Raw genomic sequence first — 26,093 nt, forward strand, 5'->3', positions numbered from 1 at the left:
TGTGTGTGTGTGTAATATTACTCAGCCCTAATAAAGAATGAAATGTAGCCATTTTCAATAACATGGATGGACCTAGAGGGTATTATGTTAAGTGAAATAGGTCAGAGAAAGACAAATACCATATAATTTCATTTATATATGGAATCTAAAAAAAAAAAACCAAAACATAAACAGCCTTATAGATACAGAGAACAAACAGGTGGTTACCAGAGGCGAGGTAGGCGGAGTGTGTGTGTGTGTGTGTGTGTGTGTGTGCAAAACAGGTGTAGGGGAATAAGAGGCACTAAGTTCTACTCATAAAATAAATAAGACATGAGGATGTAATGTACAACATAGGGAATAGAGTGAACAGTACTGTAATAACTTCGTATAGTGATAGATGGCAACTAGACCTATGGTGCTGATCATTTCATAATGTATAAAAATATAGGTACTATGAAACTAATACAATATTGTGTGTCAATTATAATTCAATTAAGAAAAGACCAGATGAGGGGGTGGAGGGAGAAGGTATGTGGGAAATCTCTGTACCTTTCACGTAGTTTTGCTGTGAACCTAAAATTTCTCTAAAATAAAAAATTCTATTTAAAAATAACCTAATATTAAAAAAAAAAAGCCAGACGAGAGCACCACGTTAAACACAGAGAAGACTGCAGACGTATAATACTGCCTATTGCATAGGGCTAGAGTGAGGGGTTAATGATATTTATCCAACTTCTGCTTCCAGATTTCCTCCCAGTGTACGAAGGAACCAGGTGCCGTGGTCAACTCCCCCGTGCTGTCCAGAAGCCGGGATAGAGTCTCATTACCCCTCCCCAAGGTAAAGCTCCAGCTGGCAACTCTTCTGCCTTTCACTGACGGAGGGATCAAGTTTTGGAGCACTCGGATGCTCAACAGGTGTGTAAATGACTGAGGCCAGGCGCCTGCGGCTTTTCTTCTCCCAGAGGCCGGGGCGGCCCCCCCAGGCTGCACTCTCTCCCTCTCGGCTGCAGAGGGAGCACGGGAGGTACCCTGCGCTCCCGACGCCGAGCGAGGGAGCGAGGGAGCGAGGGTGGGGGTGGCTAGGGGCGGGACGGGGTAGGGCCAGGGAGTGGGCGGGACGGGGTAGGGCCAGGGAGTGGGGCGGGGCGCGGGGGCGGGGCGCCGGGAGTCCGCGCGCCGCGGTTTAAGCGCGCGGAGGGGGAGAGCGGGCTCCTGGAGGCTCTTGGAGCCGCGCGAGCCAGCCGCAGGTGGGACAGTTAGCCGCCCGCAGCTGGGAGCGAGCGGAGCGGCCGGAAAGGAAGCGTGCCTGTGCACCATGATCCCCCTGGAGAAGCCCGGCAGCCGCGGCTCGCCCTCGGCCGCCGCCTCCGGGTCGGGCCGGGCGGGCAGGAGTCTGGGCGCGCCGCGCCGGCCGCCGCCCCCACCTCAGGCCCGCGGGCTGCTGACGGAGATCCGCACGGCCGTGCGCACCGAGCCTTTCCAGGACGGCTACAGCCTGAGCCCGGGCCGAGAGCTGGGCAGGTGAGGAGGGCGGGGCACCGGCGGCCGATTAGTGCCGGAGGCGGGCGCGGTGGGGGTGGCGGGGCCGGGGCCGATAGCGCGCGCGGTGACTTGGCACAAACTTGGGTGCGGGTGGCGATCGGGGCGGTCGAGTCGCACCAGCCAGCCCTCCGCGCGCCGAGGCTTGTTCCCCAAGCCGGCGAGGCGCTCCCCGGCGTGTGGCTTTCACTTGGTAGCGGGTGTGAGAAAGTCTCCAGCGGCGGGTTCCCGAGACCGTAAGGCCCTTTCGGCCTCGGAGGTGTTTTCCGCGGCAGGGTAGCGAGAGGGGCGTGTGAGCCACCCTGCGTGTGAGTCCGAGGGAAACCCGGAGCTGTAGAGTCAGCTTTGCCCTTCAACTCGTGTGTGCGCTCCGTCTCCTTCTGTGGCTGTAAGAAAGGATAACATCAGGCGTGACAGCTTCCGTTGCACCAGCCGACTTCATTTTCAGTTTCTTGGTTTTGTGCGATTTTCGTTCTAAAATATTTAGGTCTTTGTGGCTTACGTTCAGATTAGTTTTATTCATAGGCTCTTGGCCCTTCCTTCGCTCTTTTTACTCTGCTGTAAGCTGGCCCTTGTCCCCTGCTCCCCACGCCTCTCTGCATCGGGTCTCTTTGTAAAACTGCAAAAGGCAAAGGCCGTTCGGGTCCTTTACAGTTAGTATGTTGAAGAGGGGTGGTAGGGTGAAAGGGGTTGGGGGACTGACTCCCTTTTTCCTTACGAACAGTTTGGAGAAGTTGTCAGAAGCCCCGGTTTTGGAGTCGGACCCGAGCTCATAACCCCGGCCTGCTTGCTCTGTGTGCCCTTGAGTGGGCGTCTTAGACTCCCCAGCCCCATGTTTCTCACCTATAAGATCAGTATAACGACAGTACCTACCTATCTCCTGGGGGTGTTGTGCAGATGAGACGCCTGCAAAGCACATGCTACAGGTCCTGGCACATAGCATTCAGTAAAGGTTAGCTGTTGTTGCGAACATTTGTTATGGTTGCAAAATAGCACCATGTTGGAATGGGGAAAGGGCCTGACAGTCATGACTGCCTTCGTCTGGGGTCTTGGAAAAGGAGGGTCTTGTAACACTGGTTACAAACAATATTAAAAATGCTCTCTGTATATTAAGCTGGCTTTTAGAAATAGGGGTTGGTTTTTTTGTTTGTTTATTTTTGGGAGGGGAATCTACCTTAAACATGTCATACTTCAAATGTTAACCGAAGGAAAAATACCTTTCAGAACAAGATACACTTCACTATAGTGGGCACTAATTAACTGGATCTGTACGCACTTTACATATGACCAAGAAGGCCTAGAGAGCTACTGACTCAGCTAGGTATTCTAGTTCATCGAAATTCCAGACATTCTGCAGTAGCCCTGATCGCTTGAAAAAGGAAAACTAAGACTTTCTGTTATTTGGTTGTCTGGCTTCATTCCACAAAAGGAAAACTGGTATTACAAAGCTGAAATATCTTCAGGTGGCAAGCACTGTCTTGTAGAGTTTATAACAGTAATGATTTAATCTGAAAAAATTGATTTATACCCTACCAGGTGTTGATACTAATTCCACCAGGAATGTTCTTTTCAATTCTTGTTTTTATCTATTATAAAATTCACTTGCCTATAGGTATTTGTTTTATCTTTTACATATATATTACATATATTTATATGCTTACATAAATTTGCTTACAAAAGTAATAATTCCTGAAGCAGCAGAACAGTGCAGTTAGATAGCTACTTGATATAAGAGCCTAAAACTGAAAAACAAAATTAATGTATTTCTTTCTTTTTGGTTCCTTTTTTTTGGGGAGAGGGTCACGGAGAAGTTTAATGCAGTGGTGAAGACCATGGGCTTTGGAGTCAGGCTGTGGCTGAATCTTAGCTCTTTACTTACTAGTTATGTGTACTTGAGTAACTTACCTAACCATTTATTGCCTCATAGTTGTGGAGAGAATTAAATAGAACACATATATAGCATGAAGGCTCTGCCTTTCTTAGGGGGAGCACTCAAAAAATATAATTCCTTGTTTAACAATAAGTGTTCTTTCACATGTAACCAGAAAGCAAAAATAAGAAAATCTGCACAACCTTATGCTTCCATCTGTGGGAAAAGTGATGAAATCTCATGGCAAAACACACAGGAACTATTTAGAACTCTCAGGAAGCAAAAGTTCTGTTTGTGTTATTAGCAGTCTTTGTTGAAGGTTTATAAATTTTGCCTGCATATTATGGTTCTGACGTAGTAGTTTATTCATAACCTTTTCTGTAATAAGAACGTTGTCTTTTTTTCCAACTATGAACTGTGGTTGCATTTCTGATATAACTAATTGATCTCATTCTGTTAGAGAATTTACAAAATTACCTATGTTACATTTAATGATGTAGGAAAAACAGAAGATCGATTTGTTATATTCTATGGCCTTTCATTTAGTCAGAAATGTTGAAGAGGTGTGAAGAGCTAACTGTTAAAACGAGGAAACTGAGTTGTTTCAGAAGTTACCATTATTTTATCTTACGGAAAATGAAAGCTTTCAGTGAAATGGTTGAAGAGAATTTTTGAAATGGTCAATTTTGGTTCTATAGTAACGACAGGATGTGAGGTTGATTATTTTTAAGAAATGTCATGTCATATTCTTTCATGTCTCCAGCAGGTCTATAGCAACTTAAATGTGGGTAAATATGTGATGTAAAATTTTCTTTTGCCTGAAGCTTGACTTGTTATTCCTAAAGCTTGTTACCTTTCTTTGAGTCAGGATAAGTGCCAGTGTAAACCACATTAATGATTATAGGTACAGGAGACATGACCTTGGGTTCTGAGAATTTTTTCATAATGTTGATTTCCCTTGAGTTTGAAAGTACAAGAACAAAAATCTTTCTAGAAATTTAAAATAATACTAATTTCACATTGAATGATTTGCCTTACATGTGTTTCCATTATCCAGTACTCAACTTTTAACATTTTTTAATGCATTTATAAATTTTATCTTAAGAAAAAAGGGATTTTTAAAGCCAAAAGAGTATCTTTTGTTTGCTAAATTATTACGTGCTGATAGTTGAATTTCCCTATGAGACAAAAAAATATGAATTCTCTGCTGAATGAGTATTTCATAAATACTTTACAGTTATACAAGTGCTTTCAACATGTATTATTTAATTCTCCTCAAATGCATGTTTGGGGAGTCCCATTTTCTCTCTCTCTCTCTCTCTCTTTTTTTTAAAGATTTTATTTATGTATTGAGAGAGAGAGCTCAAGCAGGGGGAGCTGCAGAGGGAGAGGAAGAAGCAGGCTCCCAGCTTCTCAGGGAGCTGGACATGAGGCTCAATCCCAAGACCGTGGGATCCTGACCTGAGCCTAAGGCAGACACTTAACTGACTGAGCCACCCAGGTGGCCCTGGGAAGTCCCACTTTCAATGAGAAAACCAAGACAGAGATTGATTGAATCTTAGGCTAAGACTGCTGAGCTGGAACTCTTTGAAATCCCTTCTATCATATAAGTCAGATATTTCTCAAAGAATAACCTGCAGCCTGTCTTGTAGCTGAAGCAATTTCTCATAGGGGAATTGCCAAGAGGACGTGAGTTCCATGTTGGGACAAACCCAGTGAAACTTCTGTGTCATATAGTTCCCTCTTCAGTTGGGCCTTTTGGTCGTTAGGGATGTTGTATCTCTTTCTCTTCAGAGCAGTTGAGAGTAACAGGAACAAGGAAGGATTTTTATCAGACAGTAAGAGAATGTTCAAGCTGAAGGAGGGCAGGTGTATTTCAGGAACTGTGTGTTCTTTACCTGGACCCATGGCTGTAAATAATGGCTTCAGGTTTTTGTACCTTACAACTACTTTAGCATGTGTCATAAATTGTAATTCATAGTCTCTTTGGAAATTAAGACCCTTCTGGGGCATGTGGCTGGCTCAGATGGTTGAGCTGTTGACTCTTGATTTCCACTCAGGTCATGATCGCAGGGTCTTGAGATCCAGTCCTGCATAGGGCGCTATGCTCAGTGGGGAGTCTGCTTGAGGATTCTTTCTCCCCTTCCTCTGCCCACCCCCCTGGCCCCCCACCCTCTCTCTCATATAAATAAATCTAAATAAATAAATAAATACATAAGACCCTTGGTAAGTAATATTGTCCATGTAGAAATTGTCTTGTTTTAGGATGGATATTATTTAAGATTTCTTTGAAGAGTATTTACCAACAGTTGTGTGTAATCTGGTATTTTTGGATTAAAAAAAATTGGCTATGTTTGTGGTTCAGCAACAGGGTTACTTACGAAGTTCTAAGACCGGTACTTCATTGAGTCAACTGTTTTAATGTTGAAAAGTTGGGACTTAAAATGTTAAAATTAAAATCTTAGTTTAAAATATACATAAACTTGGTGTGCCTAGGTGGCTCAGTCACTTAAGTGTCTGCCTTTGGCTCAGGTCATGATCCCAGGGTCCTGGGATGGAGCCCTGCATCAGGCTGTCCACTCAGCGGGGAGTCTATATCACCCTCTCCCTCTGCCCCTCCCCCCATTTGTGAGCACGCCCACATGCGTGCACACGGTCTCTCAAAATCTTTAAAAAAAAATAAAATACAATAGCTTCTCAACCTTTTGGCTAAGATCAAGTATAAAAAAATAAAATACATAAACTTAAGGATTTAATGAATTTCAGCCTCTTTATAAAGCTATATGTAACAAAATTTTATAAAATCGGATTATTGAACCAAGTGCATTAGAAAGCCAAGTAGCTATAGCCATTGATTCACTTATTCAGGTGAAGAAGAAGGAACTACATATATTGAGGGAAATTTTGCATCAAGTAGAGAGTTCAAGTTAGACCACCTTCAAAACTCCTCTGTTCTAGGATTCTTTTTTACAAATTACTGTCATTATCATAGATCTGAAGTTTGTGCCTCGAACAATAAAAATAGCTACTGATTACTGATCATTTGCTGAATGCTATACACTGTAGAGATGTAATTTTGTTTAGTATTTACTATCTTCTTACAAGGTTAAGTGCCATCAACCTAATCTTACAGATGAGGAATTCAGGCTCAGAAAGGTTGAGTGAATTGCCTAAGATTATGCAGTTACTAGGCAGAATTCAAAATAGTCTGTCTTTTAAAGCCCTGCCTGTTCTTGTCACTCATGCTGATAGCTGATCTGATGGACTTACTGATTTTTACACTTAGGGTCAACAGATATTTTGGGTTTTGCTGTTTTCCTTTCAGAGGTAAGGAAGACAGGTAAAATCTGTTCTAGGTCTTTCTTGAATGGAAGGTCTTATATTTAAGAGCACTCCAGTGCTCTTAAGTAAATGTTATAAGCACATAAGTCACTTTGCTAGGATCTGGCAGTTATTCTCAAATGTAACAAATCAGTCACTAGTCCCTTTATCAACAAGGTGACATGTCACATGGGAAAGTTTTATGGAGAAAATAACATTTGAGCTGAGCCTTAAGGAATGGATGGAATTTCAGTAGTAGTGATGAAAGATACTCCTCTAGCCATTGGCAATAATACAAATAAGCACAGTGGCCAAAAAACTCAGGGAAAGAGTGAATAGCAAGTAGTCCGATGTGGTTAAAATATTAAACTTCAGGGCGCCTGGGTGGCTCAGTTGGTTAAGCGACTGCCTTCGGCTCAGGTCATGATCCTGGAGTCCCGGGCTCGAGCCGCACATCAGGCTCCCTGCTCAGCAGGGAGTCCGCTTCTCCCTCTGACCCTCTCCCCTCTCATGCTCTCTCTCTGTCTCATTCTCTCTCTCTCAAATAAATAAATAAAATCTTTAAAAAAAAAAAAATAAACTTCATGAGGTTAAGTTGCCATAGAACTTTTACTTACTAGAATAACAGGAACAGTTGTATATATTCAGGGTGCTTATCTGATGTCCTTTTTGAGCACCTGCCATGTGCAGGGCACTGTGGGGATACAAAGATGGGTGATAAGTGAGGGCTCGCTAGGGAACTCATAGCCTAGCTAGAGAGACAGGCATAGTGCAACCAATTGTACTATGTCAGGCCAATTTAAGTAATACAGTACATGTATAAACCCATCCAAACCTGTTACCATTCTTAGACTCAGTCTGTCCGTTGATGGTGCCACATTCATCCAGGGAAACAGGTCATCCTGTGCTTCCACTTTTCCCTTTTCCCCTCATCTCTGCCTAAAATGCCATCTGCCAAGGAGTGCTAATGAACCTTGACCCTCTTTTAAATGCATCATCTTTTCCTAGCCTCTACACTGCTGTTTTTGGTTGAGACCCACTACCCTGAATTATTTTATAGGTTTCCCTAGTTTCTAGTTAACATTTTACAATATACTCTTCATAACACTATCAGAATTATCTTTTAAAAACAATTATTTTAAAAATTCTAACAAGTACCCGTTTTTACCCTGAGAAAGCCCAAACTCCTTAGCATGTCATACTTCTTAAAGATGCTCACCACACCTTCCTAAGCTTTATAAGTTAGGCCTTGGCAATGCGAAGATGACTAAAATCTAGTCTTTGTTCTTAGGAGGCTTGGACTGGTGGGTCTAACTCAGCTGTCCTTCCTCTTATTATTTGTTGGTATATCTTACTTTCCCACCGCTCTGCAATGTATTATCATTGAGTAGTTCTGACTCCCCAAAACTGTTTAATGCAGACCTGAGTTGTCAGTTTACTGTGTAATAGTGAACTATAGATTTTTGTGAAAGGGATGAAGAGCTCAGAAAATGGTAATAACTGTGTAGTCCAGGAAGAATTTTAGCTAAATCGGTAAAGAAAGTAGATGTGAAACAAACATCTTATGCCCTTTGAATGTCTTCAGCCTCAAGTCTGTATATTAACTGTGGTTTTATGCTTTTTCCTAAGTAACCTAAAATTCAGGGTTTAGATACAGTCATGATTTTTGCCATGAAGCTGTGGTAAAACATGCATATTGGAATCCTTGTGGGGTGTGGAATTTAGACACTTTGATGATGTGATTCTTAATGTGTTCACTAGGACTCGGCACCTTGAATACTGAATCTCACATTTCTGTGTACTCTGTTGCTCTACAGAAGGGAACGGTTTCAGAAATCTCTTTTTATCTCCTTTGGAGTCTTCCTTGAGTAGTTTCAAAAGTTCTCCTACCATTGCACCAGTCATTTAGTGATGAAGGCAAGACAAGTTTCCTCAAAACCGTCATGATCTGCTGTTCTTGCTTTCAGTTTCAGTATCAAAATGATGGACGACTTTCTTCCTTGTGGGATAATGCAGGGGTTGACAGACTGCTGCTGGCCACCTGTTTTTGTAAGGCTCATGAGCTATATAGAATGATTTTTGTATTTTTAAATGGTTGAAAAAAATCAGAAGAGTAATATTTAATAACATGGAAATTATATGAAATTCATATTTCAGTGTCCATAAAATTTTGTTTTGTTTTTTTAAACCCAGATCCACCCATTCATTTACCTTTTGTCTATGCTTTCATTTTACAAAGCAGACTTGCCTAGTGGCGACAGAGACCAGCAAGACCAAAAATATTTGCTATCTGCCCCTCTTCAGAAAAGTTTGCTGACTCCCAATATAGTGCATGACAGGGTGGAAAGAAAAAAATAAACCTAAAACTGTGAGGAGTGCTTCCACAAAAACAAAGGTGGTATTAAGAGCAGTCATTGGTGTGGGTGGAGAGCCATGGGAATTGTGCTGGTGACCCTAAGAAATGGTTGTATGGCCCCAGATGTTGAATTAAGTATGGGGCTCTTTCCTGTATTTGCCTCTGGTTCCTGAATTTAGCAATAGCTTTTCTGTAACAAGGGCTCCCAGAGTTTGTAGGTTTGCAATGTATATGAATCCCTTTCTCTTTTGAGTCATTTGTCTTCCCATCTATTCAAAAATATGCATTCAGGCCAGATATTAAGTAGTAGTTTACTTAGTGCACAGTACTGTATTGCCTGGAACATTAGGTGTGTGAACAGTAAACATTTGTGTGTTTGATGGAATATTTTGAAAGCAGTTCAACGGAGTCATTTCTAATTTACCAGGAACATGCTTGCTGTCAATTAGGTATGTTGGTCAGTTTTTTATAAATGAAACTTCCTCTTTTTTTCTATTCTTTTGAAACTTCTGACATATTAATAAATTAGATTCTTTTATTTTTTTAAAAAAGATTTTATTTATTTGAGAGAAAGAGCAAGCAAAAGTGGGGGGCAGAGGGTGAGGGAGAAACAGACTCCCCGCTGAGCAGGGAGCCCAATGTGGGGCTTGATCCCAGGACCCTGAGATCATGACCTGAGCTGAAGGCAGTTGCTTAACTGACTGAGCCACCCAGGCGCCCCTGATTCTTTTAATATCTATGATTTTTTTTCTCAGAAGAACCCAATGGTCATTACGAACCTTTTAAAACTTGATGGAAATGTTAGTCTAATGATTTTTTGGGGTAAAATAAAAGGCATTAGTCTGTGATGAATAGGTTTATGATTTAATCCCTCTAAGCATCTATAGAAGTCTTTCACATTTTTGTGAACAAGAATGTTGACCTGAACAAGTGTGCTGTTAGGTAGATTGTTACTTATGTGAGCAACTATGTTCACAGATATGCCTAAGGATATATCCTTTAACATTTTTATTAGTGTGGTTACAAAAGTATAGAGTGCATGAAAAATATATTTGTGGTTAACAGCAGCTAGGAAGGAAGAATTAGTACTCAAAATGACATTAGTAATCTAGAATGCTGGGTCCGAACCTAAAAATTAAAATTTAACAGAACATGAAAGCCTTGCCTTTAATTTTTTAAAACATTTTAAAAATTGGGGCACCTGGATGACTCAGTTGGTTAAGTGTGCAACTCTTGGTTTCTGCTCAGGTCGTGATCTCAGGGCGGTGCGATTGAGCATGGTGTAGCACTCTGCTCAGTATGGAGTCGGCTTGGGATTCTCTCTCCCTCTCCCTCTGCCCCCTCCCTGTGCACTCTCTTCTCTTTCTCTCCCAAATCAGTCTTTAAAAACCAAACAAGAACCGTATTTTAAAAATATGAGGATGCTGGCTTGAAAAAATTCAAAAGGAAAAAGATCTAGGTGGTTTATTTACCAGCTCAATATGAAATATGAAAAACCTGTCAGGTTTTTTTTAAAGCAAATATTAGGTTGTATTGTACCAAGATCAACAAAATAATAATGATGTAACCCTTTGATCTGATTATACTTGGGGGAGTTGCTTCAGATTTGGTTGACACATCTTATCAGCAGGTCTGATGAGCTGTAATAATGAGAATGTGTTCAAAACCTTTATGGGGATGAGGAATGATTTAAATTGGAAAAAAGAGGGGCACCTGGGTGGCTCAGTCGGTTAAGCGTTTGCCTTTGGCTCAGGTCATGATCCCGGGGTCCTGGGTCCTGCCCCTCCCCCCACCCCACTTGTACTTTCTCTCTCCCTCTCTCTCAAATAAATAAAATCTTGAAAAAAAAATGGGACGAGGGAGTGGCAGTTAACAGATCCTTAGCTTCGGTCAATACCCGATAGATTGGTATTTGGAAGAGAAAGGTCTTTCTTTGTGTACTGCTCAGTAAAAGGCCCAGACTTAACAGCCCTTCATTTTAGGCCTGTAATGAAAATCTTATTAAAATAATATGCACCCAGACGATCCAGCAATTGCACTACTGGGTATTTACCCCAAATATACAAATGTAGTGTTCCGAAGGGGTACGTGCACCCCAATGTTGATAGCAGCAATGTCCACAATAGCCAAACTGTGGAAAGAGCCAAGATGTCCATCGACAGATGAATGGATAAAGAAGATGTGGTATATATATACGATGGAATATTATGTAGCCATCAAAAGGAATGAAATCTTGCCATTTGCAACGATGTGGATGGAACTGGAGGGTATTATGCTGAGCAAAATAAGTCAGTCAAAGACATATTTCATAGGACCTCACTGATATGAGGAATTCTTAATCTCAGGAAACAAACTGAGTGTTGCTGGAGTGGTGGGGGGTGGGAGGGATGGGGTGGCTGGGTGATAAGACATTGGGGAGGGTATGTGCTAGGGTGAGCGCTGTGAATTGTGCAAGACTGTTGAATCACAGATCTGTACTTCTGAAACAAATAATGCAATATATGTTAAGAAAAGAAGAAGAAGAAGATAGCAGGAGGGGAAGAATGAAGGGGGGGAAATCGGAGGGGGAGACGAACCATGAGAGACAATGGACTCTGAGAAACAAACTGAGGGTTCTAGAGGGGAGGGGGGTTGGGGGGATGGGTTAGCCTGGTGATGGGTATTAAAGAGGGCACGTTCTGCGTGGAGCACTGGGTGTTATGCACAAACAATGAATCATGGAACACTACATCAAAAACTAATGATGTCATGTATGGTGATTAACATAACATAATAATAAAAAAATAATAATAATATGCACCCAGGAGCGGAAGAGACAGCCTCAGAGTTTGAAAGAAGACACTGACATTGGCATTTGGCATTAGGTATTAAAAAAACCTGTGATTTCTAAGCTGCCTTCCAACTTAAAGATTGGGTATTTTTGTGTGATGACTATCACAAATTAATGATTTGTTTGATTAATAATATTTCATTTAGCACTTATGTGGCAAGTCCCATGTCAAGCAATTGGTATGTATTATATACTTGAGCTCTCACACAACCCTGTGAAGTGGATTCTGGTGTGGCCTCTTTTACAGATTATGAGGAAGATGAGATTTAAAAAGGTTAAATGAATTGCCCAAGTGAGCTGCAGAACTGTTTGTGGGATTCAAACTCACATCTAATTCTAGAGCTCAGAGCCTTAATTTGCTTAGTTTGTTATACGGACTCCCCTGTGACTCACTTATTAGTTTAATAACAAATGATAGTGTAGTGCATCAAAATAATGCTTGTTGTATCTGTCTTTATAGGAAAACTGGACTTTCCCAGCTGATGCTGTAGTTGAAATATATAAATGAGATCCCTAATTTTTATAGTTTTGAAAGGTGATATAGTTTTAGAGTCAATTCAGTTCTTTTAGGAATTCTGATAACCAGTTTCTCTTAACAAGTCAAATGCCTTTTTTCAAGATTTAAATCATTCTTGTGTATAAATGTGTAAGAAAAATAGCTTATGTATAACTGCAAAAAATATTGACTTTAATACTTGGTTATTCTCTATTCAGAAGGAATTTTGCAGGTTTACCAGTTACATTTTATTTGATTAGAGATGTACCTATTAAATTCCTAAGTGAGAGTGCTGCATTTGTGATTGAATTATGGTCTAAATTTGAATATCCACTGATGAATATTTGGAAATTGTATTAAAATTTACCATTTCTAGAAAGTTGTCAAGTTTAACAGTGAATGTTTTTGTTTAATTGTAGGGGGAAATTTGCAGTGGTGAGGAAATGTATAAAGAAAGATTCTGGAAAAGAATTCGCAGCAAAGTTCATGAGAAAAAGAAGAAAAGGTCAAGATTGTCGGACGGAAATAATTCATGAGATTGCAGTTCTTGAACTAGCACAGGACAACCCATGGGTCATTAATTTACATGAAGTCTATGAAACTCCATCAGAAATGATCTTAGTCCTGGAATAGTAAGTATTGTTTTCCTTAGATAAAGTTTGTTTGATAGTCCACACTTCATAGGATGCTAGTCATCTGTGGTATGTGTTGCAGCCTGGCTCTGGAAATCTGAAGATTTTCCAGAACTTTTTCATGTGTTTCTCTTTAATTTGGAAAATACCAGATTAATAAGAATGCATGTATATTAGATTTTTTATTTTCATTCTTTAATGAAATTCTTCTGATAGTAAAGTTCTCTTATGTTCTTGTTAGAGGCATTCTTCAGAAAGTAAGTGATAACACAGTGATATTAAAATAAGAGACATGTTACAATCCCTTACATGTTCATATAGTCTGAGTTAATAATCTCCTTTCTTTCAGAAACAGTTGTTTTGATTCATACCATGTTTTCATTTGAGTTAAGTAGAGACTGTATCGGAAACAGCTTTGGAAAATGAAGTTTCTTCTTCTTAAGAAATCCTATTTTCCTCTAGTGGAGGGCAGCGCCAAAGAGTTGTACAAAATGGACAGTTTTTCTAGGAAGGAGGGTGTGGCAAAAAGCTATTAGCAAAAGAAAAGAAAGGATTGTTTCAGGCAAGATCACCCTCCCTTGTGGGAAGGGCAGGGGGTCTTATTAGGTGGATTACCTCATCTTCTTTTGGGGGCATGGATAGGGCCCATGTGAGATTCCTCACTGATGTTGGTCAGAAATTTTCTGACTGACTGGTTAAGACTTAGACTTCTGGGGGCGCTTGGAACTGCAGTTAGCATAGGTAGTAAGCCCCCCAGTTTGGGGATTTGGTCTAAGTGATACCATTTTGGGCCTGTGCTTTTCTTTTTTAACAGATATGAAGATTTATTCCACATAGACATACATACATATAAATGGCCTATATGTACATGAAAAATACTGATTCTTATGATTTTTATAATGTAAATTTGAAAATAAGTTTTCAGTTTCCCCTTATAAGAGTGGCAAAAATCATAAAGAAAAAGTGATATTCATGGGTTGAACCATCGGATTTATACTACAGGTGGGAGTATTCATTGGTGCAACTTTCCTGGAGGACAGACTGGAGTTATGTATCAAAAATTAAAAAAAAAAAAACAAAAAAACAAAACAAAACCCACAACACTCTTTAATCCAGCAATTTCACTTACATATTTTTTCACAAGGCAGTAATCGGGCAGTTGGGCAAAGATGTGTTAGAAAATATTTAGTGAAGTTTTTTTTTTTAATGTAGCAAAAAAGAAATAACCTAATTGTTTTATAGAAAGGGGTTGGTTAAGTAAGTGGTAATGTCACAAAGTGAATTACTGTGCGGTCATTTAAAAAAAAGCTAAGGTGGATCTTAATGTTTCAACATAGATTTTTTTTTTAATATTGTTAAAAAGAAAAGTTAAATGTGTGTAATATTGTTTTTAAAAAATTTAAAAATTTATAGAAAGCAAATTCTGGATGGATCTAAATGTTTCAACATAGATTTTTTTTAATATTGTTAAAAAGAAAAGTTAAATGTGTATAATATTGTTTTTAAAAAATTTAAAAATTTATAGAAAGCAAATTCTGAATGGCTAATTCTGGATGTTCATAAATTTTAATTCCGTAATTTCACTTCTAGGAATCCCTTCTAAAGGAATTATAAAATGTGAACGGTGAGAAGTACAAAAGTGTTTCACTTTTGTGTAAAAGTTTGTAAATTTGTAAAAATACAGGGTATTTTTAATTATAATCGGAAAAATATTAAAAATGATGGGACGGGTAACAAATGTAGTATATGTGGATCATACCTGAATAAAGTTGTTTTCTAACTTAAAAAAAAAAAAAGCTGGTTTAGGAATCTCGTATATAAATGCCCTGCCTACCTAGGTTTTGGGTTTCCAGTTTGTTTTGGAGAGGATCAAGGCAGAACTGGAAGTTGATTCTGGAAAAGACTTTGTGAAGTATTATTCTCTGACCAGATTCCTCGCCTGTTCTCACCAAACCTGCTCTTCAGCCTTTAATCCTGAGCGCTTCTCTGGTCCCCCGTCTTTCAGCCAGCCCCTGCCTTTTCTCTTTCCCGGGATTCCCTTTCTTCTTCGGGAGTTGGTTCGGCTGAGCTCTCGCCAGCACCTCGCATTATTTCCTCCTTCCTCCTCGTCTTCCTCGGGAGGTCCTTCTGCCAGTTTGGAACCCCAGCCTGTGCCGCCTCCTGCACACTCGGGGGAAGATCTGTGTCATCTTTGACCTGCTTTCCTGTCGTTGGGTCCTTCTTTACCTAATCTCTCATTCTTTTAATGTGTCGTCCCCACTCCCCTCCTCCCCCGCCAGAATCTACTAGAAACTTTCAACGCACTGCCTGCATCGCCACTTCCCATCGTTTCTCAGCTGCCTACCAGCAGGCGCCCTCCATCAGCATCCCTCACCCCTTCCCTTCTGTTCGAAGTTTCCGCTGCTTAACTCTGAGGCTGAGACCTTAACTTGGGCTCTTTAATTCTCTTCCTTCCTCTTCTAGGGCCATTGTTTTGTCTTTAAATCAGTTCACTGACCTCTGTCAGCTTTGCAGCCCCTCTTCCAAGGCGGTTCTTTTCCCTTGTCTTCCCGTGTTGCTCTCTCTCTTACCCTCAAATTCCTTTTCCTCAGCTTGGACTGTCTTTAAACCACGGTCCTGGCTTGCTCTTTCCGTTACTGCTGACTTTTTAAAGGAGCAGGCTGAATTTACAGCTTTCCTCACCTTCTAGTCCGTTCTGTGCTTCGCCGTTACTCTTCATTCCGCTGCCCCTGCTCTTCTCAAACCCTGTTTGCCAAAATCTGTCTCCTTTTTTTAGTGTTCACTCCACTTCTTACTCTCTCTAAACACTTTATTATACCCTCTTTCTTGAAATGATGTTCTTTCTTGGCTTTCAGGGTCCTCTTTTTTTTGTTTTTTAAATCTGTCACAGCCTATTACCCTGCTACTGTATGAACACAAGGGCTCCCCAGAGCTCATCAGTGTTGTTTTTGTGATATATTTATATTCTCTACATTTACTCTGATAACAATCTATGTTTGTGGCTTCAGCTATTATTTACATGTGATTTTTTCCAAATCTTTGTCTCCAACCTTGGACCTTCTAAGTTCTGACAGCCTACTGCATATCTCTGTATCCAGCCGTACATCATTATCAATTCAGGATCAATATGTGTGCACTCCTGCATTGCCCTGATAACGCCTGTTTTTCTCGTTGCCCATTTCCATTGTTATCCCCATTGATTTCATAGCTCAGGCTAGAAACCTTGACTCTACCCTCGTTTCACTTAGCTCCTTTAAAAGCGCGTATATAATAAATTACCACATCTTCCACTTAAGCCTCAGCCCTGCATCCCTTTTTCTTGGTCCTTGCTGTTTCTTCTCCATTTGGGTCCTCATTATCTCTCCCATGGACTCTCAGTAGCTTCTGGGCTGATCACACTGGCTTCAATTCTGGGGTGTTCCGCAAGCTTCTGTTGGGTAACTAAGACATAGATGTGGTGATATTATTCCCTTGCTTAGAAATCTTTGGTGGCTTCTGTTGATTCAGTGATCAAGCTTTTAGAACCACACATCAATATGATTTGGCTAAAAATGTGTTCTACTTTTTGTTTGAAGGGAAAGTCTTAGAAATACATTTTTAGATATCAAGATATCAAAATTCTTGGCCACATCCATAGATTGTTGTTAGGGAAACAGGCAGGTTTATATTCACTGTGTCACTAATGCATTTCACATACACTTAAGTGTCCTCCATAGGCACTATGCTAAGTCTTTCAGCCAGCTTTGTATAAATTATCTATATGCTTTATATACATTATTTGTTTTATTTTTAAAATTTTTTTCCAGCTTTATTGAGATATAGTTGACATAAAACACTTGTAAGTTGGAGGTGTAGAATATATTGATTTGATTCCCTTATGTATTGTGTAATGATTACCACCAGAGCATTAGCTACCACCTGCATCAGGTCATATAATTACTTTGTGTATGTGTGTGTGTGTGTGTGTGTGTGGTAAGAACATTTAAGATTTACTCTCTTAGCAACTTTCAAGTATATAATACAGTGTCATTAACTATCACCTCTGTGCTGTACATTAAATCTCCAGAACTTACTCGTCTTGTAACTGGAAGTTTGTACCCTTTGACCAATATCTCTCCTTTTCCTCTACCTCCCCACCCACTGGTAACCACCATGCTAGTCTCCCTTGCTAGGAGCTTTGCTTTTTTAGATTCCACATGTAAGTGGAATATGTTTTCTATGGCTGAATAATATCCCATTATATGTATAACATCTTTGTCCATTCTTCCATTCATCCATTCATGGACACTTAGGTGTTTTCATGCCTTGGCTATTGTGATTAATGCTTCAGTGAACATGGGAGTGTAAATCTTTTTGAGATTGTTTTTATTTCTTTTGTATATATACCAGAAGTGGGATTGCTAGATCATATGGAAGTTCTATTCTTAATTCTTTGATGGACTCCATACTGTTTTCTTTTCTTTTTTTTTTTTTTTTAAGATTTTATTTATTTGATAGAGCGAGAGAGCAAAACCGGGGAGCAATAGGAGAGGGAAAAGCAGGCTCCCCACTGAGCAGGGAGCCCCATGCCGGACTCTGTCCCAGGACCCTGGGATCATGACCTGAGCCAAAGGCAGACGCTTACCGGACTGAGCCACCCAGGCGCCCCCATACTGTTTTCCGTACTGGCTGCACCAGTTTACATTCCCACTAGCAGTGCCCAAGGATTCCCTTTTCTCCACATCTTTGCCAACACTTGTCTCTTTTTGATGATAACCATCCTAACAGGTATGAGATGATACCCAACTGTGGCTTTGATTTGCCTTTCCCTGATGATTAGCGATGTTGAGAACCTTTTCATGCACCTGTTGGCCATTTATATGTCTTCTTTGGGAAAATGGTCTGTTGAGTTTCTCAACCCATTTTTTAATCAGATTGGTTGCATGAGTTCTTTATATACTTGGGATATTAAGCCCTTATCAGATACATGATTTGCAAATATTTTCTCCCATTCCATAGGTTGATTTTCATTTTGTTGATGGTTTTCTTTGCTGAGCAGAAGCTTTTTAATTTGATGTAGCCCCACTTGTTTATTTTTGCTTTTGTTGTCAAACCAAGAAAATTGCCAAGACTGATGTCAAGGAGCTTACAGCTTATGTTTTCTCCTGGGAGTTTTATAGTTCAGGTCTTATATTCAAATCTTTAATCTACTTTGAGTTGACTTTTGTGTATGATGTAAAATAAGGGTCCTGTTTCATTCTTTTGCATGTAGCTATCCAGTTTTTTAAAAAAACATTTATTGGAGAGACTGCCCTTTCCCCATTGTATATTCTTGGCTCCTTTTTCATAAATCAGTTGACCATCTATGCATAGTTTTATTTCTGGGATTTCTATTTCTGTTCCATTGATCTATCTCTTTTTTAATTTGAATTGATCTGTTTTTATGCTGACACCATACTGTTTTTATTGCTGTAGCTCTGATACACACACACACACACAGTTTTTTCCACAAGAAATTTTTTGTAATTGGGGTAAAATTGGTATATAACATTATGTAAGCTTCAGGTATACAACATAATTTAACATCTGTGTGTACTACTAAAGTGATCACCACTTAAAGTCTAGTTACCATCCATCTCCATATAATTGCCCCCCTTCACCCATTTTGCCCACCTCTCTTCCCACTTCCCCTCTGGTTACCACCAGTATGTTCTCTGTATCTGTGAATTTTGTTTTGTTTGTTCATTTGTTTTGTTTTTTTTAGATTCCACATATGAGTGAAATTATATGGTATTTGTCATTTCACTTAGCATAATACCTTCAAGGTCTATCTGTGTTGTCACAAATGGCAAGATTTCATTCTTTTCAATAGTTGAATAGTAACTTTGTAATTTATTCTGAAATCGGAAATATATTTTGAAATCCAGATTTGTTGTTTCTCAAGATTGCCTTTGTTATTCAGGGTCTTTTGTGGTTCTGTGCAAATTTTAGGATTTTTTTTTCCCTGTGTCTCTGAAAAATGCCATTGGAATTTTGATACGAATTGTCTTGAATCTATAGATTACTTTGGATAGTATGGACTATTCAACAGTATTAATTCTTCCAACCCAGGAGCATGGTATATCTTTCTATTTACTTGTGTCTTCTTTGATTTCTTTCATCAGTGTCTTATATGGTTTTCATTGTATAGATCTTTCACTTTCTGGGTTAAATTTATTCCGAAGTATTTTATTCTTTCTGATGCCATTGAAAATGGGATTGTTTTCTTAATTTCTCTTTCTGAAAGTTCATTGTTAGTGTATAAAAACAGTGGTTTTGTTACATTGCTTTTGTATCCTGCAACTTTACTGATTTTGTTTATTTGTAAATTTTAGAACAAGATTTTATATGAGAAAAAATTTCAGAGGAGTAAGCAACCTAAGGTCACACTGCAAATAGCAGAGCCAGGATTCAGTCTGGGAGTGTGTGATTCCAGAGCTTTTAGCCATGAGTTGTGCTGCTTTAATGCTACCTGGGAGGGAAGGAGTGCTTCTGGAGAAAGAGACATTTAGCATTATATACCCATTATTGCCTCACCTAGGGTATTGCAGATTGTTCTGACCTCATCTCTTGCTTTTCTGTCTGACTTCTGTCTCCTCTCCTGCTCATCCTTTTCCAGCCTCACCATGCATTTTAGACACACTCTCTTTTCTAAGCACTTAAAGATATCATTGCATTGTCGTTTGCCTTGCGTTGTTTATGACAAGAAGTCTGCATTGATTCTTGGTTCCCTTATAAATGTGTCTATAAATTATTCATAAAATAAATAAAAAGACAGTAATTCAGTAATTTGAGCATAATGTGCCTTGGTTTTCTTTGTGTTTATCCTGCTTGGGGCTTCCTTTGAGCTACTTGATTGGATCTTTGGGGTTACAGTTATCAGATTTGGGAATTTTTCAGCCATTATTTAAAAAAATATTTGTCTGCCCCCACCTGTCTTCTCTTGTTCCTTCAATTACAGTCTGTTAAACTGCTTGATATTGTCACTCAGGTCCCGGGGGTCCTATTGTTTTTTTTGTTTTCCCCTCTCTAAAGATTGAATTGCTACGCCTTAAAATTCTGTTGCTATGTCTTAAAATTCACTGATTCTTGTGCAATGCTATAAAGCCCATCCAGTGCAGTTTTCATTTTAGATACTTTATTTTTTATTTCTAGAAGTTCCATTTGGTCCTTTTTCATACCCCTCGTCTCTCTCATTATATTCATATTTTACTTTAAATCCTTGAGCATATTTATAATACCTTATCTGCCAATTCCATGATCTCTGTTTTTTCTGGGTCTGTTTTTATTGTTTTCCTGTAAGTTGTGGATTGTAATTTGTGGCATTTTCAGATGTCTAGTAATTTTTGGAATGATGCCATACGTTTAGGATGTCACAGTGTTGAGTGGACTTTATGATCTTCCATTAAAGAATGATGACATTCGTTTTGGCCGTCAGTTAAATTATTTGTGAATCCCCTTTGTTAGGGCAGTTCACAGGCTATTTAATCTTACTCCTGAGGTATGGCCCTCCTGGGGCAGAGGGGGCGGGGTGGGGGAGCTGCTGACTGCCTAAGTGGTTCACATGATTTTTCTACTTTAACTGGACAAAATTCAAATATCTTATTCTGTTCTCTGTGAATGCTAAGAATTGTTCAGCTTCTAATTTCCCAGCAGTTCTTTGCTTGACCTTACAGAGTTTTACCCTTATGCTTGCCCCTGTTAGTGTTTTGTCTAAGCCTTCAGGATACAGCTAAGCAGATGTCTGGAGATCCCTCTCTGTGTAGCTCACTCCTCTGGAAATCCAACTTCATTACCTGTGTCAGCCTCCTGGTCTGTGTCCTCAGTTTAGCAAAGCCGCCGTATTCTGCTTGGGCTTCTCCTCCATCCTGTACCACGGTCCATAAATTACTTCCAAGTAGGAAGACAGAGAGAGTAGGGCTCAACTTGTTTGTGTCCCTCTTATAAGGGATCATGGTCCAAACTGCCTGTGTTCTCATGTCTGAAAATAGTTGGCTCTTATACTTTGCTCATTTTCTAGTTGTTTATGGCTAGAGGGTAAGTTCTGTGCCATTTGGCTGAAAGGGGAAGTAGGTACTTAACCTTTAGTGAGTCATATCATGTATTTTTGACACCGTCCTGCTTGCTTGTGTCCACTATTGCCTGGGATGTTCTCTTAACCATTTCATCTAGTGGATTCCTATTCCTTCTACAAGTCTCAGAATAAATGTCATTTTTCTAAGCTTTTTTTTCTCCTTTCCAATGAATTGCTCAGTTGCTGAATTATCAAATCACTTGATATAGAATTTTACACCCATATATATTTATGCATATGCATTCTTTAAAATGTGTTTCCTGAAGTTATAAGCCTTGTTTATTTATTTATTTGTTTATTTATTTATTTTAAAGATTTTATTTATTTATGTGTCAGACAGAGAGCAAGAGCACACACAAGCAGGGGGAGTGGCAGGCAGAGGGAGAAGCAGGCTCCCTGCTGAGCAAGGAGCCCTGTGCAGGACCCTGGGATCATGACCTGAGCCGAAGGCAGACGCTTAACCAACTGAGCCACCCAAGGCAACTGAGCCACCCAAGGCGTCTCGATACTTATTTATAATTTATCTTTCTATCCATAGCACATTGCACAAGGACCTAACATATTCGGTTGGTATTTGTTAATTTTGAAGAGTGAGGGAGGAAAGATCTGAACTGAGCCTTGAAGCAGGTAGAAATGGATATGCTAGTTTCGATAGAAAAAGGAATGTTTGGTGTCAGAGGTTGGGGGCCAAGATCTAGCCAAGGTGCAGGCAGCTGGGGAAACACAGTTGCTTGTAGCCTGCAAACATCATGTACATGGCTCTGCATAATGTTGATCAAAAGATTCTTACCCCTTAACTTTCTAAGGGCCACCAGAACATTGAAATGAAAAATTCTTAATATGTTTTATAAAAATAGTTCCTGTGTAAAATTTTTTGTGAAAAGTTCTTGAGTTGATGTTTTTGTAAATGTAATTCATAATAAAGTTTATTTCTCAGTTTCTGGGTAATTCTAAAGTAGTGGAAAATAAGCACTACTAACGTAAATATACCATAATATAACTGTGGAAGCCTTGCTGTAGTTAAAAGATAGGGCACAACAAAACTTGTAGCATTTCTCTGGCTTCTATGTGTGAAGTGGTTGGTAATATTCTTATACTTCCTGTTAACCATACTTGACAGGTGTTTTTAAATGTTGCAGATTGTTCTTTAGGATAATTGTGTTTAGTTCCACTCATTAATATGACAGTTAATGGGGTCAAACTTACACTTAAGCAGACGTAAACTGGGATGATTGCACATTGTATCAGAGGGTGTGCAAGTCTTGCTGGTCACTGAAGGCTAGGCTAGCCTTTACAGCTTCTTTAATAGTCTCATTTGAAATACATCCTTGGAAATTTTCAGAAAACTGTAGTTTTATACTTTGTATTCTGTGCCTATGTAAACTACTTAAATTGTTGGGAAAACAAAGGAAACCCTTACATTAAAGCAAGGATGGGTACACCTGATAGTGGAAAGAAGTAACAATAAATTGCTCTTAAAGTTGCTCTTAAAGGTAAAGAAATCTTCTCACTTATGTAAATTGACCTTTATTGTGAATGGTTAGTAATGAGCTGAGAGACATTGCTGGGACACTTTTTCAACCAAGATAACAGTTCTTTGTTTTAGTTGAGGAACATGGACGGTTCTGAGTTGTAACTGGCAAATTGTGGTGTGTGCGTGCAGAGGGCCGTATGCTACGTCCTGGTGTATCTCTAGCTCCTTGGGACTGAGTTGACCCAGCTCGTACTGACTTTTGCTTTAGGTCATCAAATCCATATAAACAGTATATGGTACTGGCAGGCTGCAGTTAATTTACTCTCTAATTATGTTGTGAATGTTCACCATTTCTTTTCTTATGACTTGTATATTACTTTAACCGTGCCTGAATATGTGATGGGCATTTTACAGTTAAATACATAAAAATGATTTTAATGCTTTCATATTTGTTTCTTAATACTATAATCAAAATACAATAAAAAATCAGTTGTATAGGTTTAGCCAAAATGAAAACCTTATCAGCCAATGAATTATTTGCTTTCACTTTCATCACCTGCAACTGTTCAGCTAAACTTAAATATGTTCTTATCTAATTTTGGAGACAAATTGTCTTTCTTTATATGGGCAGAATTTGGAAATAGGTTGCTTAACAGAAAAGGAAGGAAAAAAAGAACTAAATTATCATACTGAAAGGAAATTAATAAGTAGCTCTGGTCTGAGAGCAGCATGGCTGTTTGGAGTTATATATTTCATATCAATTTTGTAACAACTTTATGAAAGCAACCCAGTCTTTTCTTTTTTTTTTAAACACATAAAGGAAATTTTGAGATATGACATGAGCTGTCATTTATGGTATGAACCAAGTGTTTAAGTATGGACTTTCTGCCAAAGAGGTAAAAATTTTTAAATGTTGATTATTTTTTTTCCTCTTATTGGCAAAATTATTTGGAGGAAAACAAACAAACTGCGATGCTTTGCCCAGAGGTTGGAAGAAAGTGTAAATCAGCATTGCACTTTTGGTGAGGATAGTCTCTTTTTATTAAAATTTTAAATGCACATTCCCTTCACTCCAGCTGGTTCGTTCTAGGTGTCTACACTTGGGAGCTCTTGGCACATGAACAAACATGTGAGAAACTGTAATGTGCCTTCTCATCACAACATTGTTTATAATTGTGAATAATTAGGAAGAAAGTAAATGTCCTTCAAAGGGGTTTTGTTTCTCCCTCTCCTCCCTGCTCATGCGCTCTCTCTCTCTCTCTCTCTTTTGTTATCTGTCTTTTAAATAAATAAATAAAATCTTAAAAAGAGAAATTTTCACTTGAAAGTATGTTAGTATATTTTACTATTAAAGTTTAATTCTTGAAGTTCTTAAAGTGATGTTTTTATTTAGCTTGGAAATGTTAATCTTACCTCATATTAGAAGCTTCATATTTTTATTTAAAAAAGAAATGGATTTAGGCAAGTAGACAGACATTTACACACACTCAAATTATAGTTTATCTAAATAAAGATACTTAATGTGTAAAATACTAAGAACAAAAAAAGGCTAAATATTTTTAATGAGCCCTTTTCCTTTATAATTAAAGTGTGCTTCTGTCCTTCTCTAGTGCTGCTGGGGGTGAAATCTTTGACCAGTGTGTTGCAGACAGAGAAGAAGCCTTTAAAGAAAAAGATGTTCAAAGACTCATGAGGCAGATATTAGAAGGTGTCCACTTTTTACATGCTCATGATGTAGTTCATCTTGATTTGAAGGTAAGATCTGAATTACTTTACAGTGTTGAGATGGCTAGAGAATGACCCTCCAGGTATAAAGTATTTAACAGTAATTAATTCAAACATTTAAAACACAAGCTTGTGTGTTTTATTAGGTCGTATGGAAATAAAGGTTGAGTCTATTCTTATCCTCTTGCCAGTTAGTTTTATCAAGGAGGTAAAGTACCTGTGTGTACATAGAAAGGTAAATAATAATACACTGCCCCAAAAAATGAAGCTTAGAGGATATTGGTAGGATAGGTGAACTCTTCCTAAGAGACAGGGTTTAAGCTAGACCTTAAAAAATTAGGATTTAGATAGAGAAAATACAGGAATGTAGAAAACAGAAGATAAAATTCTATCACAAGAGTTAGGAAAACTTGTTGGGCAAACATAAATGGAATAGCGTCACTGGAATTGAGAGAGGAAATAGGAGATACAACTGAGAAAAGGCCAGATTCTAGGGGTTTCGAACGTCATGAAGAGGGAGATGACTTTTTAGTAGGAATATCTGAAAAACAGTGTTGTAGAAAATTAGGCAGGCAGCAGTAAATAAAATAGAGAACGAAAGAGATTCAAGTCAGGTAGATACAGAATTTAAAATTATCAAAGAAGGAAAGGGAGGAGGGAAGAAACAATACACAAAGGGCAGCCTATCAGCTATGATGCTTTCAAGTAATCAGAATGCTGGCTGAAAGTCGGGGGAGCAAAAAAGGAAATTTTATTGCCTGAAAAGTCCAGGTATAATTCTAACTTAAGGTATGACACAGTTCACTGATCCACATATTACAAGTGGTTGGTTTTTCTTCGGTCCCTAGCTCTGCCTTCTCAAAATGGCAAGAAGATGGTAAGTTAGATGCCGCCATTTTAGCCTTGGAATTGTCCAGAGATGCAGCAGGAAAGAGCCAGGTTCTACTTATTAGCTCTTTCTGAAGTCCTGAGACTCACTCTGACCAAACCAACTTCGATTGGTCCGGAACTAAGAAGTGTGCGGGGGGGCGGGGAATGGTGCAGCGTTCTGACTGGCCAGGCCGGCATGACCAGTGTCATTTGCTCCAACCCTGGAGGGGTAAATTCCTTCTCCCATCCCAGTTGTTTTTTGGACCAAGAGTGGGGAAGGGTTGGATTCTCAGACCAGTTCTGTTTCTAGAAGAACAGGGGGTGGGTGAGTGCTCAGGAGACAGTGAATGCCCACCACAAGTATCCTTAGCAGATTCCTTCAGGCATCTGGGGGAGAGGAGTCTAAGATGCCTGTTGATGGTTGCTTCCATATCGAGTCCAGGTATGGCTGTAGGGAAAGGACACACTCCTCAAGGAACACACCAGTGACTCCGGTTCTTTATCAGCCAGAGGAGATAGGGTTAAGAAGGAAGGTAACCTGAGGAGACTAGACCCCGGACCCAAAAAAGGCTTTCCTCTCCTGGACTTCCGCAGCTTCGTTTTACTCAGCATCTGCCAATCTATCTTGACTCCTGCTGTAGTTTGCCTTCTGGCAGAAAGGCACACTCATGGCAGTGGCTCTCTGGCTGTGACAGGTATCAGGATCACCAGGAGAGGCTTGTTAAAGCAAATGCTAGGCCCCAGTTCCAGAGTTTCTGATTTCACAGTAGGGCCATGGAAGACTGGTACTGGGGGTCCAAGCACCATTTTGAGAACTGCTGCAGTCAGCCACGCTGGGACACCCAATAGATAGCCCACAGCATATGAGGCCCTAACCCTCCACATTATGGTCTTAGGAGGGGGAGA

At 39.5% G+C, this 26,093-nt stretch overlaps 1 protein-coding gene across 2 annotated transcripts in view; it reads left to right on the forward strand.

Annotated features, from left to right (window-relative positions):
- The first annotated feature begins 1,154 nt into the window (after positions 1-1,154).
- The window catches only part of STK17A (serine/threonine kinase 17a), a 40,235-nt gene continuing 15,296 nt past the window's right edge, over positions 1,155-26,093 (forward strand). For both annotated transcript variants that reach the window (XM_025853100.2, XM_025853101.2), the window contains exons 1-3: positions 1,155-1,503; positions 12,814-13,026; positions 24,203-24,347. In XM_025853100.2, coding sequence (XP_025708885.1) covers positions 1,298-1,503; positions 12,814-13,026; positions 24,203-24,347 — 564 coding nt within the window. In that variant the 5' untranslated portion in view covers positions 1,155-1,297. The remainder of the gene's footprint in view (positions 1,504-12,813; positions 13,027-24,202; positions 24,348-26,093) is intronic.

The sequence above is a fragment of the Callorhinus ursinus genome, unplaced genomic scaffold (genome assembly GCF_003265705.2).
Source record: "Callorhinus ursinus isolate GAN/ISIS: 27379988/994484 unplaced genomic scaffold, GSC_fseal_2.0 scaffold73, whole genome shotgun sequence".
NCBI lineage: Eukaryota > Metazoa > Chordata > Mammalia > Carnivora > Otariidae > Callorhinus > Callorhinus ursinus.